Here is a 14,965-nt window from a genome sequence, read left to right as displayed (position 1 = left end):
AGGGTACATTTCTAGTTTTTTAAATCACTAGTTTGTACTTTGTCATGGCAGCCTCAGGAAATTAATACACTCAGCTTCTCCAAAAGAGCTGGACAGAGGGAAGGACTCAAAACGTACATGTGAGAATTTTCTAAGCAGATGGCCCCAGTGACCACTGCTGACCCTCCCAGCCTCCCAGCAAGGTCCACACACTACCGTCACCAGGCAGTGAAGCAGAAATCAGAGGTCAGGCAAGCTACACTGTACAGCAGGCAGGGCTGGCGGGCCCAGCCAGGGGGGGAAGCTAGAAGTTCGGCAACACGCTCACAGATGAAGGCCCTCGAGCTGCTTGGAAGAAGGAGGGAGACCAAAAGCCTGAGCCTGTGGTCCAGAAACTTGGCATGGATTCAGGGATGGACCTAGGGAATTGGGGAAGGTCGTTTGGAGAGCAAGGGCCGGGGGCTGGGAATCCCCACATTGTGTGAGCAGACCCAGGAGACTCTAAGGTGAGCATGCGATCGAGCCCAGGCTTTGGGTCCCAGCTCCAGTTCCAGCAATTATCAGCCGGTGACGTTGAGTAAATTCCTTCACTTCTTCAGGCCCTCTCAGCACGGCCAGCAACGATGTCAGGCCAAGTGGTGGGAGCCATGGTCCCTGACAGAGGTGCTCTGTGAGCGGGACAGGGAGAAGAGGCACCAACGCCAAAATGCTCCAAGGTAACGATGGAGCAACAGAGGTGGGAACCAGGAGAGGGCAAGGTGAAGGCCAAAGGTGAGGCCACCCTGCGGTGCTGCAGCCACAGCCACGCCTGCTACAGGGGTCCAGCTGGAAAGGGGAAAGTGAGCCAGAAATGAACAAAAGGCTTCTCCTCTTCCCCCAAAGTGCGTGGCTCTTTCAGTCCAGCCTTTACTTTCCTACTCTTAATAGAGACACGGGTACACATCAATAAATGCCTACAATTTTTAAAACAGCAACTGACATTCGCACCTTCATGAGATAGACAACAGGGAGCAGTGGAGACTGTGGCAACAACTGCTCTTTGGCTCCAGCCGGGAGCTGCCACGCAGGAACGGGGCCCAGGGTGGCCAGATCTGCAGACTGCTCAAGGGAAGGCAGAATCTGAGGGTTTTTTTCACCCCAATCTTCTGAGTTTCAAAAATGTGTTGGCAACGAATTCAACCGTGCAGGAGGAATAAGATACGTCTGCAGGCTGCATCTGGCCCTCTGGTTTGCAGCTCTGGTCTTCAGCCTGGAAACAGAACAAAAGCTAGATCACGCATCAGGACAATGACAGGAGGGTTTGGAAATCACAGGGGCTGGAACTTGTTAGGAGCGGCTGCTTCATTTGAGGCAACAGGGCAAGAGCAAGCAGCCGGCCAGGGAATGGGCCCAGATCCTAACAACCATCAGGTGACCTCAGCGTGCACTTCAAAGCGGAAAGGGACCCAAGACGCTGCTCCATGCTGCACGGCTGCATGCTGCTGCATGCACAGCGGGCCCCTGGCTACCTTCACCAGGCCCGCCGTGGGCCATCTATGGCTCAAGCCGGGAGCCAGCAGCAGCCCCCAAGCCGCTGAAATAATTTGCACTGGACAGCGTTGGCTCCGGGGTCTGCGCTGCTTTAAAGTTTTGGGTGTACACTCCCCCTACCCCCACTACTATTTCTTTTTCTTTCTTGTGCCTCTATTTTATTGGGATGACTAAATCTTTCAACTATGTTAGCAGTAAACACAGCTAATTTACCCCCTGCCTCTTTGAAACAGCTGCTGACAGCTGCACTGTAATTCAATCAAGGATCTTTGTAGTTGAGCCTACCAAATTCACATTTGTTGTTTGGTTCCATCTCTCCTGCCCGGAGCCCCACACAGCTGCATCAAATATTGACGAGCATCCCTCTCTCCCCAGGGCCTGAATGATAAACAGCGTGTTAATGGTGGAGGCCAAGGCAAAGAGTTCCCAGCACACCAAGAGAACTCCAACATCCAGGCGCTGAGAGAAAAAACAACACAGACATACACAGGCCCAAAACCAGAACGCTTTTTATTTTGTCTATTTATACAGCATTTTCTCTGAGGACTGCTCTACGCAACGGCTGAAGGTACATTGGTCTGACCATTAATAAATAGTCTTAAATAAGAAAATAAACAGGTTGGAGGGAAGCGAGTAAGCTCATCGTCCTGAACAAGGGATCGGAGAGGGTCTAAAATGAGCTTCAGACGGACATAAATAATTTCTTTGTTTAGTAACAACTATTTACATGCTTCAGTGTACAAGTGATGCTAGCCAGACGTCGGCTGGGGTATACGTGGTGACACGACTTGAACCAAGAAGGGATCGCAGCAAAATCCCCAGATCTGTCGACAGACAAAACAAAATGTAACAAAAACACCGACTCTTCCCCATTGACCAGGCAGACTGAAGGCTGCAGCCCAAGCTACTGAAGAAGAAAACAAAAAAGAAAATGAAAACAAGTGTCCCTGTGTTTCCAGGAACCAACTTAATCAACATGGAGAAGCAGTTTCCCACTAGACCAGATCTCAGGGGCCACAGGCCTCACCGGGATAACCCTGTTCTTTGTTCACAGAGAGCCTGGTCGTCTCCAAGGCTGTACTGCAGCTGGAGGCTGGGTGCACACCATTTAGGGGACCCACCGGCTAAGGCAAGGGAGGCTCATGCCAAGAGCCACGTCAGAAATGGCACCTTCGAGTCAGGACACTCTCGCGACAGCTTCTGGAGCCTCCTGTTTGAGATTCACATCTGCACACCCTGCGTCCAGCAGACCTCCCACTGTGTCACCTTTCCCTTACTTCGAGGGGCCGATTCTTGCGCAGAGTCCTCAGAAAGGGGTCTGCAGACGCAGAGAGGTGACCACGGAGGCCCTCGTCAGAGCCCAGACTCCAGGACGCTGCTATCGATGACCAAGGGAGGAGCTGGCTTGGGGACTGACGGTCTCCCTGCCCACCCACCCCCCGTTGAAGGCTAGCGTGCTTCTGAAAATAGGGCTATGGTGGCCGGAACTCGGGACCAAGCTGCAAGTTCTGTCCTGAGCTGTCCTCCTCCATCTGCCAACCCTCACTGACTCCCTACCGCGGGGAGTGCTGGAAAACCAACCCCAGGCGTCTGCCGGCGCTCCACATGCCTATTTTCATTCCTGCCGCTACGCACTCGGCTGAGTGATGGAACCTATTTGTTCTTCAAGGTCAACTCCAGGCAGAAAATTTCCCTCTCCCCTGCTGGCCAAATCTCGGCTTTCGGGTGAGTTTACGTAAACAGCGGGCCTCGGCAAGCCTCAGAATGAAACCGGAATGGCACGGAGAGGGGGGCCTCCCCTCCCTCCGCCGGCTGCGGCTTCTGTTTATGAAATCAGAGTAAACCGAGAAATGGGGATACATTGTTTAGGAAAATATATCTCTAGCATCCTAACCATTTTCATTCATTCGTTTTATTGTGACATTTATTACAGGGACTTCCGCGTTAGTCTTCCTCTCGCACAGAGACGAACGTGCCCACCCCTGGCCGCGCCCCCTTCCTCCCCCTGCTGGTGGCCGGGCTGCAGGGTGTCATCATTACCCCTGGGAACGAGCCGGTGCACAGCTGAGACTTCACAGCCAGCGATCGGGGCCCGGCAACTTTTCCTGACATAAGTTTTGCCTGTTAGGTTCTGCCTGCGGCAGCTTGTAGGACCTTGTCTGTAGGGTGCCAGCGAAAAGCGGATCAAAAGCCATCTGTCTCTCAAATCCCTCAACACTCCTACCGAGCTGCGGCTGGGGAGGGGGGCGGGAAGGCCTCGCGACAGGCACTTGGCTCTGCGGGCGCCTCGCCGAGGTGGTGGGAGACGCTGGGCGGTGAGAGGCCCAGGATCTGGAAGAACGTGGCCCCGAAGAGTCTGACTTCCAGGAGGGGCTAGTGGCAACCACAGGCCCGGACAACCATGTTTCTGTATTTCTTCAGGATGACGTTGGAACTGTCATCGAAGTAGAGCACGGAAATGGCATTGAGCTGAGTTGGGGCGCAGCAAGGCTTGGGTACCGTTTCCGGGTTGATGAAGTGTACCTGGAACACACACCAAAACGGTGGCAGCGGTGAGACCCGGTGAGTCACGCCTCCCCGGCCTCAGTAGTTCTCAAAGGAACAGGTAACCGCGTGGACGAAAGTCCCGCAGGTGACACTTACCGGTCACTCCCAGTTCTAAGCACTTGATGGGTAACTAACTCAGTTCTGGGGTTATTCTTCATTCACAGACGAGAGAACCAAAGCATAGAGGGCCACACAGCACACAGCTAGGAAGATACTTGGGGCCAGGAGGTGGGGCTGTCCCATGCACGGGAGGATGTTTGACAGCGTCCCTGGGCTGCACCCACTAGAAGTCGGAGGCACTCCACCCCACCCCCGCACCGTGACGACTAAAAATGTCTCCAGACATTGTCGAATATCCCCTGGGAGGCGAAACTGCCCCAAGTGGAGAACCACTGGGCTGGACGAGGGTCGGCCTGCAGGCCGATCCCTGCTCCACCACCTGTTTTTATGAATAAAGTTTTATTGGCACACGGCCGCGCCCATTCACCTACACAGCATCTGTGGTGAAAAGGTGCGGCACAGACTTTCAACGCTCGAGGTTGAAAATATTTACTATCTGGCCCTTTCCAGAAAAAGGTTGCTGACCTCTGGGCCAGACGTGTCCTGTCCAAGAAAAATATCATGCAAACCACACGTGTAATTGAAAATGTTCTAGTAGCTACATTTTAAAAGGTGAAAAAGAAAGAGGTGAAATTAATTTAAACAGTATATTTACTCTAACCCCAGGTTTCAAAAAACTATCATTTCAACATATACTTAGCATAAGAAATCATTAATGAGATATTTTACATTTTTTTATACTAAGCCTTCAAAACCCAATGTGTATTTTGTAGTTGCAAAACATCTAGATTCAGACTGGCCACGTTTCAAGTACTCAAGAGCCACCACACAAAAGTGGTTACCGTATTGGATGGTGTGAGTCTAGACGATGTTAGACTATTCTGCATCTTGAGCAATAAAAATGAGAGGAAAAGGGCTTCCCTGGTGGCGCAGTGGTTGAGAGTCTGCCTGCCAATGCCGGGGACACGGGTTCGAGACCTGGTCTGGGAAGATCCCACATGCCGCGGAGCAACTGGGCCCGTGAGCCACAGTTACTGAGCCTGCGCGTCTGGAGCCTGTGCTCCGCAACAAGAGAGGCCGTGATAGTAGAGAGGCCCGCGCACCGCGATGAAGAGTGGCCCCCGCTCGCCGCAACTAGAGAAGCCCTCGCACAGAAACGAGGACCCAACACAGCCAAAATAAATAAATTAATTAATAAACTCCTACCCCCAACATTAAAAAAAAAAATGAGAGGAAAGGAATTTGGGCAAACACTTGCGTGGACATCAACAAGAAAGGAGAAGGTCCAGAAGGTATAAGAATGAAGGAAAAAGTCAGCCAGTTGCCCAGGTTTATTGTTCCTTCTGGCTCGTGGGCTCCTACGCACCTTACAGGTGGTGGGGCTCGCGGACAAACCAATTCAAACGTCGGCAGGGGCCACGCAAGTGCCACGGATGACCAAACTGGGCCGGGAGTCAGACCACAGGGGACAGTGAGGACTGGGGCGAACCAAAGGGAGACGGACACAAGCTGCCCGAAGCCAGTGCGATCAGATGTGCCGAGGGCTCAGGACAGGCCAGCTGTCAGTCCTGTTTTGTTTTTATGAGAAACTTCCAGGTTTCCAACACACCACGTGGGCCAACCGAAAACCCTGTGGATGACCCTCTGCCCCCAAGCCCCAGTCTATGACCTCCCACGTAGGTCAGCGTGCTTTTTAAACTGTTTTTTATGTTTAATCTCAAACCTTACAAATCGAAACCTTCCCCCATCTCCTCCATCCTTGAATGATGTTAAAGCAAATCCCAGATGTTAGCTCACTTCCTCTGTATTTCACTAGGACTCTCTAGAAAGCAAGGATTCACCTCCTTTTCAAACATGACCTTCGTTTCAGAATAATCAAAGGACTCATTCCAATCCTAGAGCTTTCTGGTGAATTGCAGATTGAGAAGGTGTCACAGGGCGGCTGGGCTTCTGCTCCGTGGGCCATGAAGGCAGGGAGCAAAGAAGGGTGGAGGTGTGCTCCTGGAAGCCTGGGAGACACACCCGTCAGTCTGGTCCTCGAAGCAGGACAGAACAGGGGGACACTGGCACGGGGGACAAGTTCAGGCCAAGGAACAGGCTGGGGTGACTTCATTTCCAGCCTGAAGACTTTCAGTCCTGAATAGGGCTTCAGAGTTTACTGCTGTGGGAGCGGGGGTCCTGGCAAAGCAATGCTTAAAAGAAGAGGCCTTCCCTCAAAGGGCAGAGCCTGATCCAAATAAACGGAACAGGGGAGCGAGAAGTAACACACGGGGCAGGGACAGGGAAGAGGGAGGCAGGTTACTAAGCAAAAGGAGCACAAAGCTCTGCAACAAACAGACCCGCGGTACAGAGGAGATGGGCCTGGGTAGTGAGCTCTCTGTCACTAGAAGCATTCAAGCCAGAGAGGATGACCAGTTGTCAGGGAAGGCCCAGATAATGTTCACAGCAAGGAGGAAGATAACCAACGTCTCTGAACCTCAGATTCTAAGCTAAAGAACAAAGTCTCTAACTCGTATCACTCTTGTTGGTAAAGTAGTAAAAATAACATCTATTGAGTGTCCTCCGCGCTGGATACCCCGTTAAGAGCTCTAATTGCATCATCACACTGAATCCTCCAATGACCCCGTGAAAGTTCAAAGAGCTCCACGGCTACCCCCCATCTCTCTATCCTATTATCCTGTTTGCCATCTTCCTGGCGTTCCCCTCTCCCTGAAGTTCCCCGCATTTGTTTACTTGACTGTTTCCTTGCCTGGAAAATGAGGCTCTGAGTGCAGGGACCACATCTGTGATGTTCCCTGTATGCTGTTCCCTGCAGCGTCCCCAGCTGCCAGCACAGGGTCTACATGTAGTAGCTGCTCAATAAACACCCTCGAATGGCTGAACCACAAAGTTCAAGGCTAGGAGGCAAAGCCACGAGCTCTGGGGAGGGGATGAGCCCTCAAGCCTCCCCAACCTGGAGGAAGCCCAGACGTTGCAGGGCCGGCGGATGTGGATGCTGACAACGGTCGCCTGACAGAGGCAGGGCTAGGGAGACTGCCGTTAGGCACAGTGACCTTTACCCACGATACCTTTAGAAGCCCGTGAAACTGTTCTAACTGCTTGTAACATTAGGAGAAATAGATGCACTCTAGGGTTGAAGACATACACGAAGATTATAACGCATGTTATTAAATATAATTTTGAATCTTGTTTTCTGGAGGTAGGGCCCACGAAAGCAGACGCGCCCTGGGCTCCTGCAAGCCATGACGTGGTCTTGGCCAGAGACCTGCCGTGGCCCCAGCTCGGAGGAGCACGAGGCAGGATCTGGCGGCCCTGCTCCCCCAGCCGCCCCCAGCCCGGCCGCCGCGCAGGCCACTCACCAGCGTCTGCACGATGGCGTGGTTGGTGGCGTTCATGTAGGAGTTCAGCGGGAAGGCGCACTCCCCCTCGCAGTAGTAGGCGGCATAGCCTTCGGGCGCTATGATCCAGTCCTGCGGGGGAGAGCGGGGGGCGGGGCGGGGGCGGGGCGGGGGCGGGCTCAGAGCCACGCGGAAGGCGGGGGCCGCGGGGCCCCGCCCTCTAGGCCGAAACATTCCTCCTGGGGGCCAGACTCCGAAGCTCCCAGAGGCCAGAGGCACGGCCCACCTCCTCCTGTGCGGCTGGGGTTCCTACAGAGGCAGCCTTTCGTGGTCCCGACAGACTGCAGGGTGAGGGAAAGACCACCCGGGGCTGGGCTGAGCCCAGGATGAACACTTGCTCTTCGTCGGAGGGTGGCGCAGAGAGGGGTGATTAGGGTGGCATCAACCTTACCCCTACTGGGTGGTAACCCGTGGGCGGTTTGCTTTAAACAAAGCCTCCAGGCCTCACTTCCCCCGCCCAGGAGAGAGATGACAGTATAGCCGACCCCGCACAGTGCCTGGTACACGTGTGCGACTCAGTAAAGGACGCACGTGGTCGGGTTAGCACAGAGGTGTTGTGCTAGCAATACATATACCCCTCAGGGACTCAAGTGCATTTGGGGGCTCTGTTCCAGCACTAGAACGTGAGCACGGCCTGGCACCTCTTAGACCATGGATGTTGTCCTAAGGGTGAGGACAAAATCACAGGAGGACTCCAAGCCGGCTGTGTGCACAAGTGCCCTGGGGGTGTATCTGAGGACATGCCGCCCTGGGAAGAATCTGGACCCTCCCACTCAACTACAAGCTCGCTGAAGGGAGAACAACAAAACCAGTGGCCCTGATGATCTTATGACAACACGCTGTCCGGGGATATTTGGGCTCCATGAGGGCAGGCACATTGCTATGCCCAGGGCTGCACCTCTAGTGCCTAGAAAAGGGCCCAGAATGCCCTAGATACTCATAAATAGTTGAGATACTCTTTTTCTAGGATTCATCCCCTGCCCTTTGCCCTGCTCCAGTCAAATGATTCCAGAGGGGCAGCCACAGTCCTAGGACATGATCCCGGCCCTAAAACAGCTGACTGGTTCAGGAACAAGCACCTGACCCAAGCTGGGCCAATCAGCACCTTCTCTGGGAATTGGAATCACAGACGGGGGAAGGCAGAGCAGACAGAGCCGAGGGTGGAAGCCCGTCCTCCAGGCAGCCGGATTCCAGCACACAGACTCGGCCACGTCTGAGAGAAGCAGCCAGTGCAGGATGGAAATGGGGTTCACGTGGAGAATGAGGTTCCATCGTTTGGGTTTCCGGTTTTCCGGTTCTAGCTTGAGTCTCAACCATGATCCCGGCCCTAAAACAGCTGACTGGTTCAGGAACAAGCACCTGACCCAAGCTGGGCCAATCAGCACCTTCTCTGGGAATTGGAATCACAGACGGGGGAAGGCAGAGCAGACAGAGCCGAGGGTGGAAGCCCGTCCTCCAGGCAGCCGGATTCCAGCACACAGACTCGGCCACGTCTGAGAGAAGCAGCCAGTGCAGGATGGAAATGGGGTTCACGTGGAGAATGAGTCCACATCGTTTGGGTTTCCGGTTCTAGCTTGAGTCTCAACCATGTTTCTGCTCTTGGGTTTCACGGGGCATCCCTGGAGCCTCTAGTTAGGACGCAACACCGGCGTCTCAAGAGATGAGAAACACGGCTCACTGCACGTGTGGGACCCAGCCCCACCGCCGGGGGAGCACGGGGGAGCCCACACACATCCGGGGCCCATCCAGCCACCGCCGCCCTTACCTGCCAGCCCAGGTCCCGGAAGCTGACGTACAGCTCGTGCTTCTTACAGGCCTGCCTCTGGTCGCTGCTGCTGTTTTCTGCGGAGCAGCACCGGGGAGAGGAAAAGGAAATACACACAGAGGAGAGTTTCCTCAGTCTAAGACAGTGGTGTGATCCCAAGCAAAGTCTGAAAGCTGGAGGGTGACCTTCCTGACACAGAAGCCGTTCAAGCACCTGTAGCCTCAAAACTCATTTCCATCCCCAGCAAACGGCCTCTGTAAGGGAGGTACCAAGGCACCCGTCTCTCTTACGCAGTCTTAGCTCACAGCTCTCTCTGCATCCTTCTGTGGACACTGTCTTCTCTGTTTGGATGCTGACATCTGCGTGGATTCCGTGTGGGAGTCCATCTCCATCCACGTCCCACACACTGGCTGCACGAGCCTGCTCAGAGGGGTCGCTTCCACCCCGCCTCACTTTGTGAGGCCCGCCTGCCTCACGATGCTCAGCCCCGTGGAGCGGGCCGGAGGAGACGCGGACAGGGCCTGGGACAAGGCCCCACCATCGAGAAGAAGTGAGAGGGCAAAAAGCCAAGTCCCACCGACCTTCCAGAAAAACACAATACTGAGGTTTCTCTGAGGAACGAAAATGATGCACTGGGGTTTTCCAGAAGTATGTAAAGTTTGTAGGAACTTTGGGTTAGGAATTGAGCCCTTGTAAACATGTAGAAATCTGTTTCTCTATCTCTTTGTGTCTATGTCTCTCTCTGTCTCTGTCTCTCTCTGACACACACACACACACACACACACACACACACACACACACACACACACCTGCCACTGCACAACCTTCCCTGAACCCAGAAGCTAGAGGGATTCATTTTTTTTTCTTAACCACGACCTGTCTCTCCTCCACCGAAAACTTCCCAGGGGCTTCCTATAAGCTTTTTTGAATATCCCCAATTGTACACGTATCTTTATATCTAGAGCTCAGAAAAGCAATTTTTTTTTAATGTACAAACCAATGAGGAAAGGACACAATTGATTACGACAGAATTGCATGTATCTTTCTAGGAAGGATCCTGGCTCCTAGGAGACACTCAGAACCAGTGAGAGGATCTCAGTGAGGGGGGCATAGACTGGGGGGGACGGAGCACCCACCTTCGGGTATCTCGGGCCCTCATTACCTTGGTGCCTGGTATGTCATTCACTCATTCATTCATACAAATTGTTAATGTGGACAGGTTTGCAGATGCTGTTTTGGGTAGTGGAGCGACAAGTGTGAACAAAACAAAGCCCTGCCCCTGAGGGGCTTATCTTCCAGCGAGAGAGGCAGATAATAACCAAATGAGGAAACAGCAATTACATTCCATTTAGATGAGCACCGTGGAGGAACTAAGGGAGGAGAGGAGGACAGGAAGGGCAGGCTGAGGGGTCTGTGCCATGGGCGCTACCCAAGGCCTTCCGAGGAAGTGATGTTCGTGTAAGAACCAAAGGAAGTGAGAGGGCGGGCCAGGGAGGAATCCACGGGAGGAGATTCCAGGATGAGGACGGAGCAGGATGGAGAGGAGGGTTAGGAAGTCGGCAAGAACCAGGACAGGAGCGGCGGCTGGCCGAGTGTCGGGCAGCAGGCACTAGAGCCTTCCGGGAATGAGGAGGCAGCGCTGGGGTCAGCGGCCCGCGGCGTGGACGGGGGAGGTCTGCTTCGCTGGATTGAGCTCCACGGCTGGGGGGTGGGGAGGTTAGGGAGGATGGAGCAGGAATGGGGAGTCCTGGGCCCCACTTCCCCACTTTGGGACCTAGCCTGAGGGCCTTGAGATAGAGAAAACCAGCTGCAGGGGTAGTAGGGCTGCCGGGGGCGGGGGGGGGGGGGGTGGGCAGGTGGTCATTGATATACAAAGGTCAAGGTCAAGGGAACCATCAGAGGCGAGCCCAGGAACCTCCCGGACCATTCACTGTGCCATATGGAAGGCACAGACACTGAGCGGAAATCCAGGAAGGCCTCCGTTGCCGTGGCCATGCCTGTGGCCCCAGGCGGCAACCCCACAAGCCTTCTTCCCCTCCTTCCCTGTAGGGAGGCAGAGGGGAGAGGGGAGAGGGGGGGGAGCAGCCTCAGCCCAGTGATGTTGTGTGAAGCAACCTGAACAAGACAAAGGTCTGAGCACGTTAGCCTAGGCCAGGGATGTGGCAAAGAAGCTGTGCGTGGAGGGCCAACACTGCTGGCTGTTTGTTGCCCCGAGTAAAGAAGGATCTGAAGCTTTGCGTGGGCTCAGTGAGAAGAATGTGCCAGGATTGATTAGCAACGTCTGCCATGAGCAGAGGAAGGGCGAGTAGGGACCTTACTGCCACTTTTCCCAACCCTGTCTGAAAACAAAGCAATGATATGTGGCTTAATGTTGAAGCCCAAGGCCCAACAGACCAAGCACAAGAGCAGCTCATGAAGCTAGTTGTGGGCATTATCAGTATGGGGTGGGCCCTGGCCCTGCCATCAGGGACCTCAGACGCCTGGGTCCTTCAGGCCTCCTTGGAACGTGGCTGCTCCAGCAAGAAGTGATTGGAACTCCTATTTCACTCTGACCTCTTATTAGCAGAAAGACGAGGAAAGGGAAGAAAAGAGATGCTCAAGAAGTAGAATCCTAGTTCCCCTGTCCCTCCTGCCCTGCCCACCCATCCCAGGCCGCAGCAGGCAGGCAAGCAGGAGCGGAGAGGCTACTGCTCATCCACCTCCGCGAGCCCGGCCAGAGCAGCTGACAAGTTACAACCGGTGCTGGGACCCAGCTCCCAGCCCATGGGTCATCTGGTGAAAATGGCTAATGACTAGGGAGTTGGGTCCAGTCGTGGGTGAGAAGCAAGTGGAAGGGAGGCGAGGGACCCAGTTTCTCACCCCAAACCACACGGTCTGAAGAGCAGTTGAAGGCCTTTGCGGGGTGGGGCTGGCCTGCAGGACGTGTCTCTCCAGCACACGAGGGCTGCCATGGGAGAGAGGATTCTACTCGTGTGGCCCTGCAGCAGGATTCCCGGCTCATCACAGGAGGCGAAGCACTTCAACCGGGCATGTGTGTACAAACACACCCGCAGAGATTCTGGTTTACTAAGCCTGCAGTGGGGCCCAGGCTTCGGTATTCTTTTAAAATTAAACTTCCAGGCAGGGTTTAGGTGAACTTCAAACAGGGCCAGGACGTAGAAATCCAGAGCCAGGAAGTAGATCCCAGGCAAGGTAGAACAGCTGCCACGTGAGATAGTGAGAGCTCCGTCCTGTGGGGTTATGTAAGTGGAGACTTGATGGGGGTCTGGTGAGGACGCAGTGGGGGAAGCTGAGTGTCCAATTTTAAGATGTTGAGACCAGTCCCTCCCCTTTCATTATCTCGGTCAGACCGTTACACCTGACAGACCTCCGAGCCACGCGAGTCTCTGCGGGGATGACGTTTGCTAGCCCTTCCTGCCTGATTGATATAGAAAAGCCTCTCACAAATCTTCCTATTCCAACCCTCCCTGAGTGCCCCGCCCTGACCCCCACCATTCTCAGAGCAGCCAGAATGAGCTTCTTATCAACCCCACCCCGAATCATAGCTAGAAACTCTGCAAAGGCTTCCAAATTTGCTTTGGATGAAATTCAAACTCGAGATGCGGCTCCCGAGAGGACACTTGACCGTGCTCACTCCCCGGCCCAGCCCCATGGCCTGCCCCCCTCCACCCTCCCTCCCAGAGCTGCCACGAAAACTCCCTCCACCTACAGGTCCCTGCCTGCAGCGCTGGCCTCCAGCCCACCCGGCCTGGCCCCTGGGGCACCAGCTCGCCTCGGAGCTCTCAGCTGGCAAGTCTTCTGTGAACCACCCCCTCAAGAGTCCCTCGTCACCACGTTCCAACTCCCGGGCCTGGTGTCCGTGCGTCTGTGAATGATGGCAGCCTCCTGCCCATCCTGAATCATCTCTGCACCACGGCTGGGCTTTCACTGTTGAACCCCAGCCCCCAGGAGCCCAGCGCAGAGGAGGCTCCTAATACAAATGAAGAGATTCAGTTGGGTTTTAATTTGGGGGATCACAGATGCCCCCTGAGCAGCCTAAAAAAGAATGGATGCACCTGCCAGAAAAGAATCTAAAGATTCTTTTAGATTCAAAATCTCTGCACACAAACTCTGAAGCCACACGTACCCACTAGAATCCAGCCCAGAAGGATGCCCTGCTCTTGAAAACGTCACCAACCACAGTAACTGTAATTTTCTTTTTCCTCGAAAAGGAAAATGAACAGAAATTTCGAAATTGTCCAGGTAAGGCAGAAGAAGCCATTGACAATATAAGTGAATTTGAGGGTGGCGGCCCCTTCCCCACCTCACCATCACCCTTCTAAACACCCCCCATGTCCCCCTTCCACGCTTCCTCCGACCAGCCCCAGGCCTCTCCCAGCTCACGATGAACCCAGTGCCGGGACGGCTCCACAGGAAAATCGTACCAGCCATATTCAACAAGTGTTAAAATTTGCCATGAGTTTCAGATGTTTTTCACTTGAAGAAATAAAACCAAAGCTACAGCTAACTCCCGCCTTTTCCTCCTCCCCGCTCCCCGGGCAGCAGCCTCCCTCCCTCCGGGGGGCTGGTGTGAAGTCTTCCCTCCGTTTATTTGTAGCTATTGTTTTGTCCGCTTAGAAATTTATATGATTGGCATCTTGTTATACTCATGTTTTGCTACTTGCAGTTCAAAATGAATTTACGACACAATTTATACCCTGAAGATGGTGAGCTCTGGGGTGGAAGGGATTCTGTGGGTTGTGCTTCCTGCTGCATTGGTTCCAGAACCATCTGTCAAGCACATGCGTGGATTTTGAGTCCCACCCCAGCTGGGGTCCCACAGGGGGCCCCCCTGTGGGCTCCTCGGCGGTGGGGTGGGGGGGCTGGTGTCCATGTGTTAACCCTCCCGCCCCCAGGCGTACCTGCGACGTTGGCCACCCGCAGGGCTTCCTGGTTCTTGGGTGTCTTGGAGCGGTTCTGGCTGCGCTGCTTGCCCCCCGTGGAACGGGTGCTGCGGAGGTGTACCTCGGTGGCCTTGAAGAAGGCCACCATGAAGGGCTGCTTGTTCTGGGGCCCCTGCCGCCCGATCAGGCCTGCCAGCTTGGGGTTGATGCTCTGCCCTAGACAGGAAGGAGTCCAATGCACAGAGGAGCGGTTACAGGAGAGGCGGCTAGCGGGAAGGGCTGCACAGACGCCGTTTCATCCGAGCCTCACGGTCCATCCGCGCGCCCACCACTCGTCCATCGCAAGTGTGGCCTCGGCTCTGACCCTATGCCAGGTTGCTTTAGGAGCTTGGAACACGGTGGGAACCTCAGAGAGAAAACTCCCTGGCCCCTGGGTGCACCCACTGGTGGGGAAGGCGGCCAGGAAACACGCAGGGCAGGGAGCCCGTGGTGATACGTGTGTGGAGACAAATGGAGCAGGAGAGGGGTAGGACGCTGAGGTTTGCAGGAGGACTCCAGCTGGTGGAAGTTCCACTCGCCTCTCATTGGCAGAATCAGGTCACGTGATCCACCTAGATTCAGAGGGTGGCGTCAGTCCCGCTTGGTGCCCAGGGGGCTGGGAACAGTCACAAGCAGCCCCAGTGACTGCCACCTTCTGCGCGGAGGGACCTCTCGAGCAGAGAGGTGGGTAACAGCGAGGGAGGGAGCCGCATGGATGTCGGGGAAGGGGGCACTGCAAAGGCAAAGGCCCGGAGGTGGCGGGG

General features: G+C 54.7%; 1 protein-coding gene across 8 annotated transcripts in view; it reads right to left on the bottom strand.

Moving 5' to 3' along the window:
* Positions 1-884: 884 nt before the first annotated feature.
* Positions 885-14,965, bottom strand: part of BMP7 (bone morphogenetic protein 7) — a 91,861-nt gene continuing 77,780 nt past the window's right edge. The window contains exons 4-8 of one of the 8 annotated variants that reach the window (XM_055090958.1): positions 14,181-14,378; positions 9,280-9,356; positions 7,476-7,586; positions 1,795-1,887; positions 885-1,228 (exon numbers count right to left, since the gene is read on the bottom strand). In XM_055090958.1, coding sequence (XP_054946933.1) covers positions 1,112-1,228; positions 1,795-1,887; positions 7,476-7,586; positions 9,280-9,356; positions 14,181-14,378 — 596 coding nt within the window. In that variant the 3' untranslated portion in view covers positions 885-1,111. The other 7 variants (XM_055090959.1, XM_055090960.1, XM_024128400.2 and 4 more) reach the window with 7 other exon arrangements.

This window comes from Physeter macrocephalus, chromosome 14 (assembly GCF_002837175.3).
Source record: "Physeter macrocephalus isolate SW-GA chromosome 14, ASM283717v5, whole genome shotgun sequence".
Classification (NCBI taxonomy): domain Eukaryota; kingdom Metazoa; phylum Chordata; class Mammalia; order Artiodactyla; family Physeteridae; genus Physeter; species Physeter macrocephalus.
The sequence above is the reverse complement of the archived record's forward strand: the minus strand, read 5'-3'. Positions and strand labels throughout refer to the sequence as shown.